Source organism: Carettochelys insculpta, chromosome 7 (assembly GCF_033958435.1).
Source record: "Carettochelys insculpta isolate YL-2023 chromosome 7, ASM3395843v1, whole genome shotgun sequence".
NCBI lineage: Eukaryota > Metazoa > Chordata > Testudines > Carettochelyidae > Carettochelys > Carettochelys insculpta.
The window spans coordinates 18,029,196-18,050,294 of NC_134143.1; the positions used below are offsets into that span (position 1 = coordinate 18,029,196).

General features: G+C 41.5%; 1 protein-coding gene across 1 annotated transcript in view; it reads right to left on the reverse strand.

Moving 5' to 3' along the window:
• LOC142015690 (rap1 GTPase-GDP dissociation stimulator 1-A-like) overlaps nt 1–20,805 on the reverse strand; it is a 39,210-nt gene extending 18,405 nt beyond the window's left edge. Inside the window, exons 1-8 of the mRNA XM_074999457.1 lie at nt 20,706–20,805; nt 13,301–13,423; nt 13,010–13,135; nt 10,559–10,687; nt 8,492–8,617; nt 6,953–7,096; nt 4,660–4,791; nt 760–894 (exon numbers count right to left, since the gene is read on the reverse strand). Coding sequence (XP_074855558.1) covers nt 760–894; nt 4,660–4,791; nt 6,953–7,096; nt 8,492–8,617; nt 10,559–10,687; nt 13,010–13,135; nt 13,301–13,340 — 832 coding nt within the window. The 5' untranslated portion in view covers nt 13,341–13,423; nt 20,706–20,805. The remainder of the gene's footprint in view (nt 1–759; nt 895–4,659; nt 4,792–6,952; nt 7,097–8,491; nt 8,618–10,558; nt 10,688–13,009; nt 13,136–13,300; nt 13,424–20,705) is intronic.
• Nucleotides 20,806–21,099: the final 294 nt, after the last annotated feature.

Sequence of the window (21,099 nt, forward strand, 5' to 3'; positions counted from 1 at the left end):
TTAGAAGTGCTCAGACAAATGAATTTCTGTTCCCAGTTGCACTTCCAGACAGCAGGGCTGCATTTGACATGAAATGAGGGAGAGAACCAATGTCCTGATGTGTTTATTAACAATGCCAAGAGCAGAAACTCTACACCGCAAGATACCAGACACATTTTAACTCGCTCAAAATTTGTATTGCTTTCAGAAGACAGCAGCAGTTCTAATATTCCTTCCTGCCCCTGATGCTGCATAAAGCGTATTGGCTTTTCTTCATTTCCAATCTTGTTTGTATAGGGCTTGTGCACAATGGTAAGCCATTATAGTGGCGACCTAATTGTATCCCTGTGAATAATTTTAAGCCCCTTAATTTTCTGCATATGAGTAACCCCCATGAGTTTTTCACACGCATGAGTTATTTAGCAGAGGAAAAAGCTCAGATGCCTCTAAGAATCTGCAAATGCACTAGAATCGGTGATGTTAGTGGATCTAGGTGATGAGCAATGTGCTCTCTATTTTTTCCATCCATATGCAGAATAAATTTTGTTATGTGCACTGAGGCATGTGGGGATGTGCACTGCCAATAGAAACACATGCTGCCTCCTGCCAGCATCTGTGGGAGTTCTGCTAATCAGCTGGGTGGCATCTGAATCTCTCCTGCATGGCTGCCCATGTGCTCACCTTACACAGAACACTAGGTGTTGAACCACACCTCTTTGCTGCCCCCCAACATGGACACAAGTTATTTATGAACAGGAAATTTATCTTGCAGCTCTGTACCTGGGATAGCGAGGTTCCGAAGGGCACTGAGTGCAGCATGCTGAACAGAAACATCCCCGTTCTCCATGTGTTGCTCTAAAAGGTCCAAAAGCTGCAGTACCACTCCTAGCTGCACCATCCGTACACAGTTGCTATCTTAAGAAAGAGGAGGAAATGAGCAGTCAGGAAGAGACACACGGATCATTGTTGTACCCATTAGGGATCACCTTTTAGCAAGGTCAGCGGCACTCCTCCGCTGCACAGAACTTGCCCGCCATGCTCAGCATAGGTGGTCTTAAGTTACCTTATACCTGGCCTTGAGCTTGCCAAAGCAAAGACCAAATACTCTTCTCTAGTATAATTATTGGCCTAGAGGAAAAAAAATAATCCCTCATCTCTGGTATTAGTAGTTGGACCTGATTACAGTCAGGGCAATGCCTCCTATCCCTGCCCCCTTTTAATGTGAACTCTGGTTACTGGTAAAATATGGGAAAGAGAGCTGAATATTGTGAGTACCAAAGGCCAGATGTTCTGCTGGTATAAATCTTGATGTTTCATTCACTTCAATGGAGCTACACCAGGTGAGCATCGGTTTCAAAAAAGAGGGTTTAGATCAGACAGCAAAACTACTTCAATGGGTGATTTTTTTGTTCAGAATTTATATTTATTCTCCTGCAATTAATTGACCTTATTTAATTGCTTCTAAACCATGGAATTGTTCAACAGCAATTCCTATCTCATCCTGGTGTGTGCTGAAGGATGCAAGGTTCTTCTCCTAGTTTCCTTTTTGACATGGGTCTCTAGCATCAACGTGACCATTGCACTTCAGCTAAACTGTTTTGTTTCTTTTTTCCACCCACTTTCTGTAACATATCTGAGTTGACGTCTGTCAAATATTTGTGACATTTAAATGTGTGCTTTGAGTGAAAACTAACATTCCTTGCGATTTTGCGCATTTCATTCAACACATTATTCATGAATGCAGCGTTTAACGGTGACATTTTGTCTGTGATTTCACAGACCTGCTCCCTTGCAAGACCCTGGGGCTTTGAGATCAGAGGCCAGAGAAAATTCAGAAGTCTCTTTGGATGGTCATGTCTCCTTTCTGGAAATAAGATAAGGGTTTTGTATAACAGAACTTTATAGGCAAAATATGTAGTGTGAGGGTTTTTTTTAATAGGCTCATTTGTACTGAAATAGGTCAATGGAAGTGAAACATCTTTCAGAAAACAGAGAGAGAGAGAATACCCTTCCTCCTCTGGTAATATGCAAACAGCCAGAATTCCTTTAGGGTATGTCTACGGAGCAAAGTTATTTTGAAATAGCTTTGCTAGCATCTACACAATAATAGTTTTGTAATAGTGCTTGGCTTATTCCATGAGGAACAGGATCTATTTTGAAATCGCTATTTCAAAATAGGGGCTGTATAGAGAGCAAATAGAGCCTATTTTGAAATAAGCCATAGTATATCCAATGGCTCTATTGTGTATAGATGCTCTGTTTCCAAATAGCTGAGGGTTATTTCAAAATGCATTTTGTGTGTAGAAGTGCTATTTCAAAATACTGCTGCTGCGTAGACATAGTCTTAGTGGCCATATTTCTTTGACTGTCTTTTTCTTTCTGTGGATTTTTGCCTGTCTGGTGACAACTTTGCATGTACCTTCAGTTTAATGGCTCAGAGTTAAAACTGGCTAGGAACAGCTATTTTTTGAGTTGCAAAAGCTGTCATCTTTTCACTGCCTCATCACAGGTCCCTTAGCACTGCAATCAGATAGCCACAGGATTGCTTCACTTTAGATTAGTGGTTGGCTGTGCATACATCGGCAGCTCACGCTGAGGCCTGACAAACTTAGTTACATCTTCTACAGGGAAAGTCTAATGAGATGGGGAGGGTGGGGGAGCACAAGGGGAGAAGGAATTAAAAACTCATTCAGCCAAACATATTCAATGTATGCCAACAAGTTTTTAAAGGCATAAAGGACATTTCCAGTGAGCAATGATGTACAGTGTTTAGTGTGAGGCAAAACACAATTGAGAGAGAGAACTGAAGTTATCTCGTTGGTTCATATGACTGAGCTCTTCTAGTAGAAACTAATTGAATATTTTATTATGACTACCCACCAGATGCAGGAAGTCTCTTGGCTTTGAGCTGGGTTACAAAAGCCCCCCGTGAGTTAGCTGAGAATTTTTCTGTGGCTTGCAATGTCTGGGGCCTAGCTGTTAGCAGACTCAAGGTGTCAAGCCTAAAGTGTGTCCTTTTAGCAGTGGTATCAGTAAAAGGGCAGTTAATTTAGGCTACATCTACACAATGGCCCTACTTCAAAATATCTTATTTTGAAATAACACAACCAAACACAAAATCAGTTTCAAAATAGCACTTGGCAATTTCAAAATAAAATGTCCGATCCATAGAGCTATTTTGAAATAGAGCCATAGGAGCACATGATGGCCTATTTTGAAATAGGCATTATTCCTCAGGAAAAGAGATTTACTGCAATTGAAATAAGGCACCCGTTATTTCAAATTTATTTTGAAATGGAACATGCATCATTTAGACAACGCCAGTTATTTCAAAATAACTGCTGTTATTACAAGATAACTGGGCCAAGTAGACATTGCCTTTCTGTCCTATAGGCAGTGTCACTTTTTTATGTTCCTGCGCTTACAGTCTGTACCAGTCAATTTTGCTTTCTTTACAGTCAGGATACATAGGCTAGGTCTATTCTACCATGGAAGATTGACCTGCTCAGGGTTGATCTTCTGGGGTTTTGTTTCATGCACATGTGAAAAGGCACTTTCCTGGATCATAGTTGGCCCTGGAACTCCTTGCAAGTGGCAAGGATTAAGGAAGATAGATGGGAGCATTTCTCCCATCAAGCTTCTTCTGTATAGACAGCCATTGAAGTCAACCATTGATAAGTCAAGTTTAGCTATGCAACTAGCATACCTAAAATTGCATGTAGGTTGTTGACTTCTATGTCTAGAATACACAAAGCTTTGGTGTGACAAAATGGTCTCCCTTGAAATTCCATCCATAATTTCAAGCCACTCCATTTTTCCTTCTGAAATGACTTATGGGTAAAATATTTCAGAGCACCTAAATGTCTTCTGGAAATGGGGCATACACACTTAGGAACTTACGTCACTTGGTGATTTTGAGAAGGGTGCACAGAAAGCCCATGGCATCAGAGAAATAGGAAGCACAGGGAACCCCTGGCAGGGAGGAGAGAGAGAGTCCCTGAAACCGGAGGGGTAGGGGAGAGTAGCATGGGGCATTTGGTATTTGACCAACAGAAACATAGAGTTCAAACCTCTAATAATAACAACTGACTGATTGAAAAGAGGCCTAATAGTCCACTCCATGGAATTTTGTGATAACTTTTCAAGACTATTCTTGATTAATTTCAAACTTTCAGTTAAAGTTCCAGGTATCAGTGGGAAGAAGCTTTTTGGTTTCGGTGACAATTAGAAAACTGGAACACTAGAGAAGCTTGCTTTCCTGAAAGGGTCCACTTGGTGCTGCAGACTGAGGATCATTGTGACATCAGAGATAATTCAGCCAGTCATCACTCCCTCTCTCCAGTTCATTTGCATAGTTCATTTCTATTGATGGAAATGCATCAGCCAATGAAACTGAAACATCAGGGCTGAAGTGCTTTGACATTTGTGGGTACATAGAGATTCAGGACTGGAAATAGTGGGGCTGCCTTAGAAGAGGAGCTGATGCAGAAGTCTTGCCCACATAATGACTTTGCACTGATAAGCATCCATAATTTAAAGATACACACACATCACCACGGTATAGGAAAGCGTGCATGTATGAGATAAGGAGACATGACATCTAGTATTGCACTCTCTATAAGAAACAAACAATACCAGCTATCTTAGTCACTTTAATGGGTACTAAATAAACAATCTTACCATTCCTGGCAAAGTTAGCAACAGCCAGTGCTCCTGTCAGCTGCAGCTGCGGGTGTTTGGATGCAAGCCAGGTACCAACCTTCTGGTAGATAAGGCCACAGCCATTAGCAAACAGCTTCTGCATGGATTCATCTGTGGTACAATAAATTAAGAGAAACACAAAAATACTTCTGAGTTCTACTTTGTATTTATTATAGAGTAGCACTGCTCAAGGTTTTAGAAGTCTGTAGACTATGGTTTTCTCTTACAGGGTATCAAAGTCGACAGGAGTCTGATGCCACGAAAATTATAAAATTGATCATGCTAGATGTTTTATATTAATCCATCCTGTGCTTGGTCTTGCTGTGAGGACAGGGGACTGGACTCCATGACCTCTTGAGGTCCCTTTCAGTTCCACTGTTCTATGGTTCTATGACCCACACACACTCAATATATGACTAGTAGCCCTATGCAAGATTCCTCACGTGACTTTTAGCTATGTGCTCCAGTCATGCATGAAAGGACCATTCTCTTTATAAGGTGTGAAGTTATTTACTGTTGATAGTCTACTTGTAGGTTTCCTCCAAGCAGAGGCATAACACAATAGCAATCACACATGAAGATTTGGAGGAACAGAGCTGTTTACTCTGTGCTGGACTGATGCATAGACAAATCTGTCCTACAGCATGCTAAGATCCTTCATCTGGTCATGAAATCAGTATCTTGCACGATCACAGCGCAGATAAGGGCAAGATCATGCACAGGGTGTGTGTGTGCACACATGTATAATATGATCTATGGAAATATCACAGGATTTATAAGTGGGGATTGAAGGAACAGCATGTATGCACCGTGTTTCCAAGACTTCTGTGTCTGTATCTGTGTGTTGCTCATTGAGATATGCAAAGACAAAATGTAATCTTAAGAATGAAAGCCATAGATTTGTGATGGCTAATCTGCCACTACTTCTTTATACTGGAAAATCCATATATAGTACAGTGTTTAACTTAGAGGAATATTTGCCACAGTTTTATAACTTCTAAGAAAAGTTTAATTAAATTCTAAATTGCCTTGAGATTTTGGCAAAGGGTGCAATGTAAATGCATGATTCTATGTGGTTATTCTTTGATTCTTGTAGTCCAAAATGCTGCAAAGCCATCTGAACCAAATTGCAATTGGGAACTGCCCAGATAGCTGCTGACATTTTTCTGCTATGCCCTTAGGGTTGAGCATGGACTGCCTTTGCCCCACATGTCAGAAGCAGCATCTCAGATGTTTTCTATGACATTTTATGCTCCTCTGTTTTCAAAAGTTGCTGCTGGACTCCTTTCCCTTCTTGATCATTTGGTTACAAGAACAGTGCAACAGTGTGACTTAGGAAATGAAAGGTCTGGAGCAGCAAAATGTGGACTCTAGAAGGTCAATGTGTTCTCCATTTTCAGTACATAGAAGCATGTGATACAAAGTAATTGTAAATTATTGTTTCCTCCTTTTATTATCCAGCTGATTGAAATGCTCCATTTTTGAATAATGAGTGGAGAGTAACTATGTATAAAGGTATTTAAAAGGGCCAAGTGAGCTAGATGTTCTGAGGGGGAAAAACTGATAAAACACCATTCTATCAAATTAGAATGTCAGAAGTAAGCTTATTTGGAAAGATCCATCATACTGTGGAATATTTTCCTGTATCTCTCCCCTTTCTCATGATCTTCATATAGACGTACAGATCTGCATTAATCATCCTCAGAGCTTCATCTGTGGAGACTGATGTAAGCACTATCTCCGTGCTACAAAACGAGTGGTCTTAGTCTCTCTCATCACATTATGGGCCAGACTGTGGAGCTATTTTGGTTTACAACAGCCGAAGATGTGGCCCTCTAACACTGGAGATTAACCCAGGCAGTGTCATTTGGTTCTGAATCTGAGCTTTTCTTACTTTTTTTGTGTGGGGAGGGCCCTCTAAATTTCAGAGGAGCCAGGTTATCATGAAGTTGGAGAAAGCCAGCTGTAGGTAGACTAGACTGAAGCACAAAGCCACAATTAAGACAACAGTGCATTTTTCTATTGCATTTCTAGTGTCTGCCTAGGACCAGGCATTAAATGCCTCTGGCAAAATATGTATGTGCTTAGAGAAAAATATGGCGATACAAGCATTACAGTCATAGTGTAATTGGAAAAAAGAGAATGGCTGTTGAGAATTCCCTCAAGGAATCTTAAAACAATAGGCTGCAGATGTGAGCACAGGAGCAGATGGCATCCCTGCTGTTAATGGGGCTTCTGCAGGAGCCTGAACGCTCATAGTCCCTTTTCTTACCTCCGAGGAGCAGGGACACAATGAGATCAGATGCAGCTTTCACACTGGACATGTCTTCTGCCTGGGAACTTCCCTGGAGCCGCAGCAGGATCTCTGACAGTGCCTCATGCACACCCGCTTCTACCATCTGCACTTTTAATGCATCTGCAGAGGTCAAGAGAACGTGCCTATTAACAGCTTCTTTTTGGGTCACTGCATAAAAAGTGAATCCCGAGGCAGCAAACTTATTGGGGATTTAAGCTCCTTGCAAAGAGCCTGCCTTAATCTGGGGGACCCTACTTCATAGCAGAGAGGTTGCCATTGGAAAATGCCACAGTTGGAATAAAATGCACCCATTAGCACTGTAATATTTTAAGGACTGTGGGAAGGCAACTGGGGAATTTCTGTTGTAATTTATAATATTTTTTGCTTTAAAACTGCATTCCATATGTTCCTTATCAGATACATTCTAGGCAGGGTGATTATTTAAAAAGAATTTCAAAATACTAACTTAAAGGACAAAAATGTACTTTAGTAGGTGTGTTGGTGTTGCCAGCTTTCAGTTTGGCAGTTTGGTTGTATGTCTCACAGTGGAAGATATTTTTTCCTAGTTGTGATAATATTGAGTTTGAACAAAACCAACAGCTTTAATAACTTCTCTAGCTATCACTCTTTTCACTCCAGGGTGGGGGGGGATGCTCTTTGACCACTCATTCCACTAGATTTTCCATTGCTGATACACCTGAAAAACATTGGTGTGATAAGTGTCTTGAACAAACATAAATAACCACCCCAGGAAATAAAAAACTGGTCATTTCAGGCATCTCCAAGGAAGCTCCTTGGATGTTGCAGGAAGATAGGGGGACTGTCCCAATGAAACCTCAATGTAAGATCTCGTTTGTAAGTAAATACACAAAGGTAAATATATTTGAGCTTTTGAAAAAGAGGACACTTCTCAGAGGGGTGTATCTGTATCAGTATCTACCATCTCACATCCTTGGTTTTGAAAGTTCAAATATGGTAATGCGAGTAAAGTTTTGGAGTTATAAATATTCACGGAAATACTTTTACATGAAATTTATTGCTTTAGCATTAATTATCATTTGATTCATGGAGGCAGATTGGCCTCGTTAGTCAGCCACCACCAGTTATGACTATCTTAATAAATGGGCTGCTTTCACCTCCATTTATAAGCATTACAATTTTTAAATGATCTTTAAGGATCAGCTCCCAGTAATTTTTCTGACATTCCAATATTCCCATGCAGTATAATGGTTGTGCATATCATACACAAAGTTAGCAAACAGTTTATTTCATATGGTTCCCTCAGCATATATTTTATTCAGGATCATTTCCTCCTCCAGTGTCTCACAGATGTATGTTTTAACATGAGTAAAATCTCAGCCTCCACTGACTTCAATCTGCCAGGATTTCATCCACGGGCTGATGTCCCTGCCTTCAGTAAAGGAATTTTACTGAAAACTGGTGTGCTCATTGTAGCCACTTTGCTAGTATCCTCCACACTAAGAAGCCTAGTCATGATGATAAGAGAACACTTACCATGCTCCGCTAGCGTCTGTAGGATCTCAATGATTAGTTCTATCCTCTGATGGTTCTCTGTGCTTCTCAGCTGCTTCACTAGATTTTCAGCAACCTTTGTCTTGCTCAGAGCCTCCTTAGCTATGTCTGTGTGGGTAACAACATGATTTTGTGTGTTTTTGCATCCTATATATACTGCTGTTAAAAACACTCTCTTCCTAGAGAGAGATGATTGGATGCTACTTTGAATCTAGTTGCCTTGCTAACTTCTTTCATACATATAACATCTGACCATTTGAGGAGATTGTTTTCCTCCTTAAAGCTGCCTCTTTTTTATTTTGCCATCTAATCCAATGGTGTAATGCCTGTGGCAATGCTCTCTCAAGAATGCTCAAATCTACCACTTCTTTAACTATTGCATTCAATGGCTTGATCCCAGTGATGAGTTCATCTTGTGGTGTGACAATGGCTGCCTCTACACTTCAGTCCCCTTGTGGAAAGGGAATGCAAATGAGGAAAATTGGAAATGCAAATGAAGTGCCAGTTTACATGTCTCAAGCTTCATTTGCATTATCGCATTTTCGAAAGAGAGTTGGGGAAAAAAACAGTGTAGAGGGGTTTCTTTCAAACGAAAACCCCAGTTTTCAAAGCAACCTTCTTCCTGAAAAAAATTAGGAAGAAAGGTGCTTTCGAAAATAGGGTTTTACTTTGAAAGAGCCCCATTTACACTCCTATTTTTCTTTTGAAAATGCAATTATGCAAATAAAGTGATATATGTAAATCAGTGCTTCATTTGCATTTCCAATTCGCCTCATTTGCATTCCCCTTTGGAAAGGGGACTGTAGTGTAGACACAGTCAATGCGTATAAAAGAAAGTATCCCAGCTAAAAACCTAACCAACCTGTCCAGGATGGGCACTCATACCTTGCATGAAAAGGGTTGTTTTGTTTTTTTTCAAAAGCTTTTAACGTATATGTGCTATAATGCCATGTAATATAGAACATGATTAAAGGGAAAATGGCATTTTAAAAATTTAAGAAAATATTTATAAATGACATGACTACAAAAATCATGGATGTCTTAAACATCATGAGCTTTTATTTTTAAAAAAAACACAAAAACCTACTGAGCTTTTGTATTTGTTTTCTGTTGTGTTTGTCTTTAGGATTTTTGCTTTAAGATTTTTGTCAGTAACCATGCACTCTGGAGTTTTTATTCCCAAATCAGATTTGAGGGTCTCACAATCATATCAGAGTTTTCATACTAAGAGAAATGAAAGGGTCTTCACACTTGATTCTTTTCTCCACTGACATGGGTAAAAATCAGTGGCAACTTCTTTTGAAATCAATGGAGCTACACCATTTTTAAATCTGTGTAAGAGAGAAGAGAATCAAGCCATTTTATTAAAGACACATAAAACATGAATGGTAGAGAGAGAGAGAAGGGGCATCATAAACTTCCAGCCTACCTTACCAAATTTATTTAATAATAATTTAGTAACTGCTGTTGTTTTGAGATAACTTGGCCACGTAGGCATAGCCCTAGTGTCCCTTGTTCTGTACGAGATACAAAAACAAAGACACTTGATGAAATTAAATTGCAACACATTTAAAATGAAAGAAAGAATTCTTATATACACTGCAATTTAAATACACTGCAATTTAAATCAGTAGAGCAACATCAGTTTATGATGCCTAAGGACATGACCCACTAATTTTCTGTGTGCAGAGCCTAGGACATGTATTAAATCTTAGTTTTTTATCATCAGCAACTGCTTATAGGTTCTGGTGTTTAGACAGAGACTATTTTGGCTGGCCCCTGGGGCACAAAATAAAGAGGTAAGCCCTGGGGGTAATAAGAAATAAAGATGGTCTTGCATTTATCCCAACCACAGGTCCCTACATAGGGGAATGCAGTGACTTTGCCTGGTGTTAGGTCAAACATTTGCCAACTATGGTCAACGCTACTTGTGGAAACACTGCCTAAACAAGCCAATGGCAGCTTGAGTTATTTTGCTCAAAAGGAAGCATGGAATATGCTATTCTGACAGCAATACAGTTGCAAATTTGTGCATATTTTAATGCTCACCTAGGTTTGCAAGGTTGCATAACGCCAACAAGTTGACACGGAATAGGGGCTCACTCTCTGGGTAGTCTGTTAATATCCTGACCAATGATGTGATCACTCCTGCCTTCACTAGCTGCTCCTGAAGTTCTCCTGGAAATCAAAGCATAAAAATGAAAGGCAACAGGATGAATGAATCTGTCAGTATACTAACTGGGGCGTAGAAGAGTTAAAACAAAATTTTGCTACAAGATACAGACTAGAAATAAGATGCTAATTCTAACTGCCATGGTAATTAATCACCAGAACAATCTGGGTTGTGGTGGCAAATGAATCCCTATATATATTATATATACATATAAAATATTCTAGTTTAAAAGGAAGTAATTCAGGGAGATCAAACTTTATGATCACACTGGTCTGTCCATTCTGGCCTTATATATCTCATCATCTTGACTCCTTTATTTTTCCAAACTACAGACCTTCTGAATGTGGATGGAAAATGAAAAGTTTGAGTCAAGAATTATGCAGTGAAATTATAAGACTAAAACTGCATCCTTAAACTTTATCCTCAAAATAAAACTGTTTTTGGGGAGCTGAGCATTTAGACCATGATAAAAAAGGTTGTAAGTCAATTGTAGCAGGAATGAGCACATCTGAGAGAGATGATACAACAGATGAACATAGGAGAGGATTAAAATGAAGACCAAGAGAGATGATGTTTTGCTGTTTAAGGGCGTCCCATTAAATCAAATGCTTACGTCATTGTAGGTAAGAGTGTTAGTCGTCCTAAATTACGGTGCAGGTGGTAAGGCTGTATTAGCATAAGAGGCAGGAAAAAAACTCCTCAGGACCACTTATAAATTGTAGATTTCAAACCCAGGTGGTGTGATCATCTTGCCTGACCTCCTGTATAATCTAGGCTTCCTTAAATGAATTTCTAGAGCGTGTCTTGCTGGCAAACATCAAGTCTTGGATTTAAAAATGGTCAGTGCCATAGACTCAGCCACATCCCTTTTGTGATGGGGTATCTGCCTCACGCTGGCATGTAGGAGGTTAAGAGTCCTAAAGAGGCAGCTCTGGGAAGCAGCGAATAGGAGAGAGGCTGTGAGGAGCAGCCAATCGAGGGCCAGGAGGACCATATAAGAAGAGCTGTAGAGCAACACAAGGTCAGTAGCTGCCTAGAGATCACTGAGGGAAATTTGTACTTCTAGCAAGAGGAAGATGTGCCAGTACTTGAGATAGAACAGTGTCTGAAGTCCCTGGGGCAAGGTGCTGGGAAGATCCAAGGAAGGGTAACAGTCGCAGGGGACTTAATGAGACTTAGCACGTGGGTGTCATTGACACTGTCACTGGACGGGGACCTGACGTAGTGGGTGGGTCTGGGGGTCCCTGTCACGGCTGGACAGTTGGGCTGCCATACTAACCAATGGAAGGAAGGAACGCAGATGGTGATGTGGCCAGAGGGCTCTCGTTTGAAGAGACCGCCACAGTTCCTGGAGTCTTTGGGCCAGAGAGCAGATGTGATGGCAGGCAAGGTGCTGTCGGCAGAGGGTATACCAATTTGCAGTACTAATCTCCAAGGCAGCCAGCAGGAGGCATGGGCATGATGAGTCATACCCTGTCATATCTTAGGAAATGGTCCTAGTGGTTAACCACCAGCACTGTTAAAAATGTATGCCTGGCCGCCAGGCAGGTGCACAGGGGGAGGAACAGGCAGAATCTTAGCTAATTCCCTCAGTGTATCAGTCAGTACAAATAAACTGGAGCAGTAGGCTGAGAGGTGGTGTAGGTTACTTTACCCTCGAGAGCAGGATCAGAACTGATCATGACTCCGCATGAAAGTCTAGTTCCAGGTGGAGCTCTGCAAACCTAGCTACTGAGAGTGCAGTTCAGGAGATAAAGCAGTGGACTGGGAATCAGTATACCTGAGTTCTCTGCTACTGACATGCTGTGTGGTCTTGATCAAGTCAATTCATCTTCATTTTCCTTCCTTCCATTATCTTGTCTATTTAGACTAAGTTCTTGGGGGCAGGGACTGTCTCTTCTTATATGTGTGTACAATGCTCAGCACAATGGGAAACCCTGGTCTCAGTTGAGGTCTCTAGGAATTATTGTAATCAAATAATAATTACAACTTAGTAAGAGGCAGTTTAATAAAACATGCTGTTCGTAAGTGCAACCTACTTAAATGATTTGGCAGGGGCTTGGTATTAACTTGCTGTAATTACAATGAGTAAAAAGTTATTGAAAAGTGAATCTAACCCCTTAATCATGGTCTCCTTTCTGTCAAACCCATGTTGCGTGTGCTAGTTTGTCTGTTGTAGAAGCAATTAGAAACTGATCTAGCACCACAGGTGCATAGCATTACATGTAAAGCATGTTAACTGCCAGCTAAGTAGAATGTCCAACCCCCTCAAATTTTGCTACTGCAACCAGACTACACATCTGTCCTTTAGCAAACTGAGTACTTACTGTTTTCATAGCAGATGCGGCCAATGGCCCTTCCAGCCTGAAGCAATGTCTCTTGGTCCGTGCTCTCCAGCAGAGGTACCAAAGCTAGAACCAAACCTGCTTCAATACATGGCTTCTTCATTTCCTCTGCAGAGATAAAGGAGAAAAAGTGCCCGGAACTTGCCTTCTTGAGCTAAAACCAGTGCATCAACTGCCAGGCCAATAATCAGCATGACAGAACAGATAAGTAAATAAAGTGTACAGGAATCCTGCATTAAAATTCTTGATTGTAACGCTTTCCCCACTACGTACCATTCTTTGCTATCTCTGCAGTCACATGGGCTGCCTTCATTGCACAGCTTGGGTTGCTTTTGAGAATCCGAGCTAAAGTTGGGAAAATCCCACTGTCTGCGAGTAGGGTGGAGGCTCTTTGCTCTGAAATGATAGTTCACAATAGCAGCAGTGAGTCTGATTTATTTCCTGTGTTTGTCTTCAGGATTTGTGTCATGGTGTAGGCAGTGTTGAAATCCTAGGTCCTGATTCAGCAAGGTGCTCAAGTGTCTGCCTCACTTTAAGCCAGTGCTGTCCCTGGAACTGCTCCCCTGTTCAGAGTCAGGTAAGTGCTTGAGACCTTGCTGTATGGGACTCTGTATGTTAATTCTATGAGGGAAACATTTCCATCCTCTCTGACTGTGAGAAATGAACACTGGATGGTGCCTAGACGCAAGGCCAGATTCAGAAAGAGGCTGTAGGGGCTACAGTCCAGGGCCCTGGGGTAAGGGAGCCCTCCAAAAAGATCTCCAGGCTGCCAAAAGTGCATATCTTTTTGCAGAGGTCTAGGCTGCAGGCACTAAAGCCCCTGTGCATTATCTGGCTCTGCCTAAGAGTGAGACCCTGCACCCCAACCCTGAGCCCCTCCGGCAGTCTAACTCCCATCTAAACCCCACACTCTCTCAGCTATTCCTGCCCTGAACCTCTCCCCCCACTCCATATCCCTTGGCCCCAGCCTGAAGCCCCCTCCTATACCCCAAACACCTCATCCCCAGCCCCACCCAGACCCTGAAGCCCCAGTCCAAGCCCTAACCCCCCTGACATACACTTGGACCTCCTGCCTCAACCTGCATCTGCCTCCTGCACTCTGAATCCTTCATTTTGGCCCTACTCCACAGGCTAGGCGCCCCCATAAAATCTATTAGCCCAAGGCCCCCAGAAGAGTTAATCTGTCCCTGCTTGTCATTATACACCATCCCATAAGGAATTCTGCTGTCTCATGTCTAATTGCCTTCAGGCCACTGAGTCTTCTGGGGGATGAACATATAAACAGACACTGGTGTCAGCTGGAGAGAGAGTGGTTGGACAGGGAAGTTGTCTTTCAACAAAGGTCAGTAAGAAATGCTGCTCTTCCTTTCTCGAGCATTGGCTCATGTAAATATTTTCATATGGCTGCTATTTTGAAATAACTTGTGAGCTTCTATACAACGCAACTGCTGTTTCAAAATAATTTAGAGGTAGCGGCTTGCTTATTTCGAATTTGGTAAACCTCATTGTATGAGGAATAGCACCTATTCTGAAATAGATATTTTGAAATAGGGTCTGTGTAGACAGGGAATAGGGGCTATTTCTAAATAAGTATGCCAGAATAATTCTGCTGTGTAGACATAGTGTTTTGGACTAGTCCAAAACAGAATCATAGAATCCTAGGGCTGGAAGGGACCTCAGGAGGTCATCTGTTCTAAAGCAGGATCAACCTCAACTAAATCATTCCAGCCATGGCTATGTCAAGCCAGGACTTAAAAACCTCTAGGGATGGAGATTCTACCACCTCTCTCGGTAATGCATTCCAGTACTTCACCACCCTCCTCGTGAAATGGATTTTCCTAATATTCAACCTACACCTTTCCCTCTGTAACTTCAGACCTTTGCCCCTTGTTCTGTCATCTGTCACCATTGAGGACTGGCTCTCTCCATCCCCTTTAAAGCCCCCTTTCAGGAAGTTGAAGGCTGCTATCAAATCACCCCTCATTCTTCTCTTCTGCAAATTAAATAAGCCCAAATTGCTCAGTCTCTCCTCATAGGTCATGTGCTTCAGCCCCTTAATCATTTTCATTGCCCTCTAATGCATCCACATACTTTCTACACTGGGTGGTCCAGAAGTGGACGCAATACTCCAGATGTAGCTTCTCCAGTGCTGAGTAGAAGAGAATAACAACTTACCTAGATGTGCTGGAAATGCTTCTCCTAATGCACCCCAATATGCCATTAGCTGCCTTGGCTACAAGGGCACACTGTTGACTCATATCCACCCTCTCATCCACTGCAATCCCCAGGTCCTTTCTGCTGCACTGCTACTTAGCCAGTCAGTCCCCAGCCTGTAACAGTGCTTGGGATTCTTCTGTCCCAAGTGCAGGACTCTGAATTTCCCCTTGTTGAATCTCATCAAATTTCTTTTGGGTCAGTCCTCCAATTTGTCTAGGTCACTCTGGACCCTATCCCTACCCTCCAATGTACCTAGCTGAGTGCCTAGCTTAGTGTCATCTGCAGATTTGCTGGGGACGTAATCCATCCCCTCATCCAGGTCATGAATAAAGATGTTGAACAATACTGGCCCAAGAACCGATCCTTAGGGCTCTCTACTTGAAACCACCATCCAGACACTGAGCCATTGACCACTACCTATGGGGGCCCATCCATCAAGCCAGTTTTCTATCCATCTTACAGTCCATGTATCCAATTCATACTTCCTTAATTTATGGGCAAGAATGTTATGGGACACTGTATCAAAAGCTTTTTTAAAGTCAAGGTATATCACATCCATTGATTTCTCCATCTCCACAGATCCAGTTACCTCATCATAGAAGCTAATCAGATTGGTCAGACATGGCTTGCCCTTGGTGAATCCATGTTGACAGGTTCTATTGTGTGCAGACATACACAATTTTGGAATAAGTGTTGCTTATTCTGGGGCTTCTGGAATATTTTATTTTGGAAAATATATCCAAAATAAACTATTCCAGAATAATTTTGCTGTGCAGACATACCCCTAGTGTTATGTGCTGCCTTACTCTATAGTCAATTACGCATATCTTCCTTCATGAAAAGACAACTTCCTTTATACGATGTAGATTAGACAGTAAAAAGCAAACTCTTAAAAAGAATACAAAAGATCTCTTTAACTGCTAGGATGGATTAACCACCAGACTGCTTTTATTTGTTTTTATTTGTTTTGTAAATGCCCCAGTCCGGGCAAACAGACCATTACCACACACATGACATTTAAAGATAGAAATCGTGCTCGGCATTTCTGAACTTTGTATTACTTTGACTGATTTACAACAATGTGACTTTGCCGGGACTGGGCCTCAGGAAAGGAGTGGGGCCAGGGGCTAGCCTCCCCCACCCCATGCAGTCTGGACCGTGTGGGGTTCCAGCAGCTATAGTAACAGTGGTGGCTTGGAGTCCCAGGGTCGTTTAAATTGCTGAGCCCTGGGGAAACTGTCCCCTCTGCCTCCTGCCTCTGTCAGCAACCTTATATCACGATTACCTTCTTAGATTAAGAATAAAATTACAAGAGTCGTGTGCAAAACTTGACACATTTTCATAATAGTATTTTTGATTGAAAAATGTGATGCTTGTGGTGGGCAATTTGCCCTACGTTGGTGGACAAGGGGTTAAACAGCCCTTGCAGAGGGCTATGACAGCAGCCAATCAGGAGAAGCTCCGAAGCAGCCAATTAGAGCTAGTTAGGACCCTACAAAAAGCCCTATTGCTGAGAAGGAGTTCAGTCTCCCTCCAAGGTTGGAGGGAGAGGGATCAAGCTGCTTGCTAAGGCAAGGTACCATGACAAGAGCAGTTCTGGGGAGGTTTTCAGAGTGCCAAGTGGGCTCTGGCCTGACCAACTCCCGGGGTAGAAATAGGCAGTAGGTCCATCCCCATTGCAGATGATGATCAGACTGTAATTTTCCCCTCAGGGAAGGGGCTAGATGAAGAACCGCAGTAGGTCACTGTGATGAGTGGTGGACATAGGGTGACAGGGCTTCCTGGGAGGGGAGGAACATGAATGAGGGCATCCATGGGAAGGGGGATGCCCTGGTCTGGAAGGGACCTGGGCACTGGCAAAGTGGAGAGCTGAGAAGACAGCAGTTGATTGTGGGCAAAATGCTGCCAGAAGAAGACGCCCTGGAACTGGCTGAACTAATTCCCAGAAGAGCCACAAGGTGAGTTGTAGCTGTCATAGTGCTAACGCAAATGCCTATGCTGACAGATGTAAGCTTCCCCACTATGAATGTTTCGATATATCTGAATCCTTAAGTGCACTATCTTCCGTTTTTCCAGATCTATGCCCCAGCGTGCAGAAAATACCACCAGTGCCAAAGTATTCCTTTGTTATGCAGGAACTGGTGACCTGGAAAATCTCTTGTGCATTTCTAACAGCTGCAACCTTTTACTTGTGGTCAAGTAACAGAGATAGTTGGCAGTACTGGGCAAGACCATTCCAACACAGGAGGACCCTTGGATGGCATTGAGTAGAGCTCTAATACCACCTTCTCTACAGCTACTTCACTAAGGTCAGCTGGTGAGGGAGTGGGAGATGGCACAAGAATAGCTGAAATCCACTTGAAACGTTTTTTCTTGAGGCTCTTCAAGGGTCTATATCTGAAATAAATTAAATGAAGAGGTGCGAGAAAGTTCTGAAAATATGATTAGTGGGTTTCTTTCAAGAGCTGTCAGATGCATGTGTGGTGTACAAAACACCCTGTCTAACCCTCAAACACAGGCCACGTTGCTATGGCAACTGGCTAAGTCTCTAAAGCTCTAAAGGAGAGGCAACTGATGCCAAGCAAATGCTGACAGGTAAAACTGACCCACTGCCACCTCAGCAAAACATAAGTGAAGGTGCAGATAATAAGAAATTAGCCCTCAGGCAGGCCTATTTACTGACTCTTCAAAGGTTTTATTTTATTTTTGCAAGCAACATACCTGGGAGAAGCAAAGGGCGCTGGGGGATAGATTGAGACTGTCAAACCTCTCTACACAGAAGCGTCTGGAAATAACGCTGATAGGTTGACATTGCTTCAGAGAATGGAGATTGAGCTCTAACCTGTCAACAACTTTAATATTTGAACCCATGGTGAAAGTGTCTGAGCTGAAAAACAGTGAAAGAATAGTGTTTCCCCTGATGTCCAGTAGAAAGGCTGCTTCAAATCAGATGAGCTTTGGTGACATTCCTCTTCTAATTTGCAACAGCCTAGGTATCTTAGTGCTCTGCATTCTCATCTTTTCTATGGGGGATCTGAAAAGCTGGGGTGAGCAGATGGTAAGATGAGAGGATGTGTGGTTATTAACAAAGGGTCAAAGAGCAATAGCTGATTTGCAAATTGAAAATGGCATGTTTTGATTTGTTGGTTTATATAGTAAAACTTCAGTTGCAAATACCTTGGGGATGGTGATTGTTCATAATCCCAAAATATTTGTAGCTCTGAACAAAACATTACGGTGGTTCTTTACAACTGAACATTGACTTATTACAGCTTTGAAACTTTACTCTGCAGATGAGCAAAATGCTGCTTTCCTTTTTATAGTAATTTACATTTAATGCAGTACTGTATGGGGGTGGGGGTTGAATGTTTTTTGTTTTTGTTTTTTGGCAAGTGCAGAGGCTTGGTCTCTGCTGGCTGATTGTCCTTCCAGTTCCAAATGAAGTGTGTGGTTGACAATTCATAATTCCAGTGTATCTGTGTGGTTAATTGCTCAGTTCAAACTATGGTGATATTCATCATGCATAAATATTTTGATAAGCATAGTTTATTCCTAAAGAGGGTCACGAATCCAAACTATTTCAGGAATTTTAGAACAGATATAAAAATTCATATAAAAATTCTTAGCAGAAGTTTGTTAATTATGTCCCTGTATAAAATGATTCAGTACTCCAATCAGAGAGAAAAAACAATAACTTGTGACAGAAATGACCAGTCACGCACCATGAACAATGAATAACAGCATGGAAGCATACAATGTGATCAACCTGTAAACTGAAGTTTGTTACAGTAGCAAAAACTTCCAACTTTGTAAAGTTGAATGCAGTGCTTCCCAAGTGAATTGTCTGAAGTAGATATGCTAATAGTGACCCAGAATCAGCTTTCAGAATCAGAAGTTTGAGACTTTTTTTTTTTTTATTAAAATGGGCCCAAACGATGTAGATGTAATGGCTGTGGTTAGGTTTTTTGAGCCATACACCTGGAAACACATTCCGGTGATTTAATTGCTGTCTAAATGTATTACTTAAGCAAGTTCTTTATTACTACCACTTCATGGAAAAAAAAATCTATAGGTGAAGTCACCGAAAGATGATTTTAAGATTCAGGAATAAATCTTAGGTAGGAAATTTAAACCTGGATTTTCTTTGCCACTTCAGAATTTTGATTAATAAATTCTTTGTTTGCTCTTCGTTGGACTTGAGGATACTCCAGCATCTTACATCAAAGTGGAGCTTGATCTGCTGCTGTATTTCTGTATCAGAGGTAGCTGAAGTCACACATTGCTGAAGTCTTTTGTTTATTTAAATGGAATAAGGAATGGGCCAAAAACTTCAATGAAAATCTTTTCATATGGTCTTAACGACACTGTAGCTAATAGCTATAGTCCTGAATCAGCAGATACAGCTCCCGTATGTAAATCCCTTTCCAGAAGAGAACGTAGTTGTTTGTTTTAGGATATCCTAATGATTTCTCCTCTACTTAACTCCCCTGCCACCCACTCTCATTTACTCAAAAGGTTCTAATAAAGAACCCCAGCCCACATTTCAAATACATTTTGAGGGATAGTAAAAAATTTCCATTCAGATGCTAACTAATGCAAGATTGACTGCCCTTCCACTAACAGATCTCAGCAGCAGCCCTCAAATATCTTCCCAAACAAGTCCCTTGGAACTCCTTGGAAGCCCATCATTTGGGGCTCCACTGGGTTAGGCTTGTATGGGAACTTCTGTCCTAGGCAGACCTCCCAAATTCCTGTTTTAAAGTCAGGGGAAAATGAAATCAAATACTCAGAACTTTAGAAACATCTAGCTAGAACTCAAAAATACTTATTTTTCTCTGGATCCCATAGATGGCTACTTCTGAGGGAACCAGGCCAATTTCTGCTAATAGCATGCTGACAAGGTGAGGGAGGGTAGGTCAATGCCAAAGCAGAGCACGTCTGAGGATCTGGAAATCTGAAACATCTCCTTTCACCCTGCTCTGCTGCCTCTCCAAATGATCTTCCTTGAGAAGACACTTTAAAGTCAAAATGAGCCAGTGTTGCCAAATTGTATTTTTCAATGTCCCTAAAATTTAAATGTTAAGAATTTTGCATTAAAATTTCAAAATTTTTGGTTTTTCTTCCGATTTGTGAAGGGTTTTTTCCCCTTATTGTCAAAATTTCCCATGGAATGGAAGTTCCAGTGTTAAACCAGCTATAGATCATATTTACTAACCAAGTAAAACTGAATTTATGGGCCCACTAGCTAAGAGCCTGATATTGTTTTTATATTGCTGCCTGAAAGCTCTCTGTTAGAGTAGGACAAATTAGTTTATTGATCTACTCTTTGCAGCTGACAGAACCCTCCACCACGATCACCATTGCAACAGAAAGTGAGTTAGAGGAGAGGGGTAGATTTTTAGGAGTGATCTCATTATCTAATACAAATAGTCATGATATATGGTTTGGAGTGGTACTTAACTATCTTCAGCAAGAGCTAGAAGAATCCCATTTAGACTTTCAAGGATCTGATCTTCAGCTTGATCTCCAGAGACTCTGAGATGTTCCAGATGTTGGTTCAGGGTCTCTGTTTAAAGAAGAAACAAAAGATATTACCACCTCCATGTCTCCATTTCATGAATGGTCTAGACACTCCAATTAAACATATTTACAACAGAACTCATTGCATCAAAAAGAGTGGCCCAAATCTAGCATTTTGGGTAGTGTAAGCATAGATCTTTCTGGGCATTAGTTAGCTTGCCTATAGCTTGGTTTGACTGTAAATTAAAATGTGACCAGCTGTATGACACAGGAAGAAAGATAAGACACAACAGTCCATTCAACAGCTATATCTCTTTCAATATCACACCTGTCAC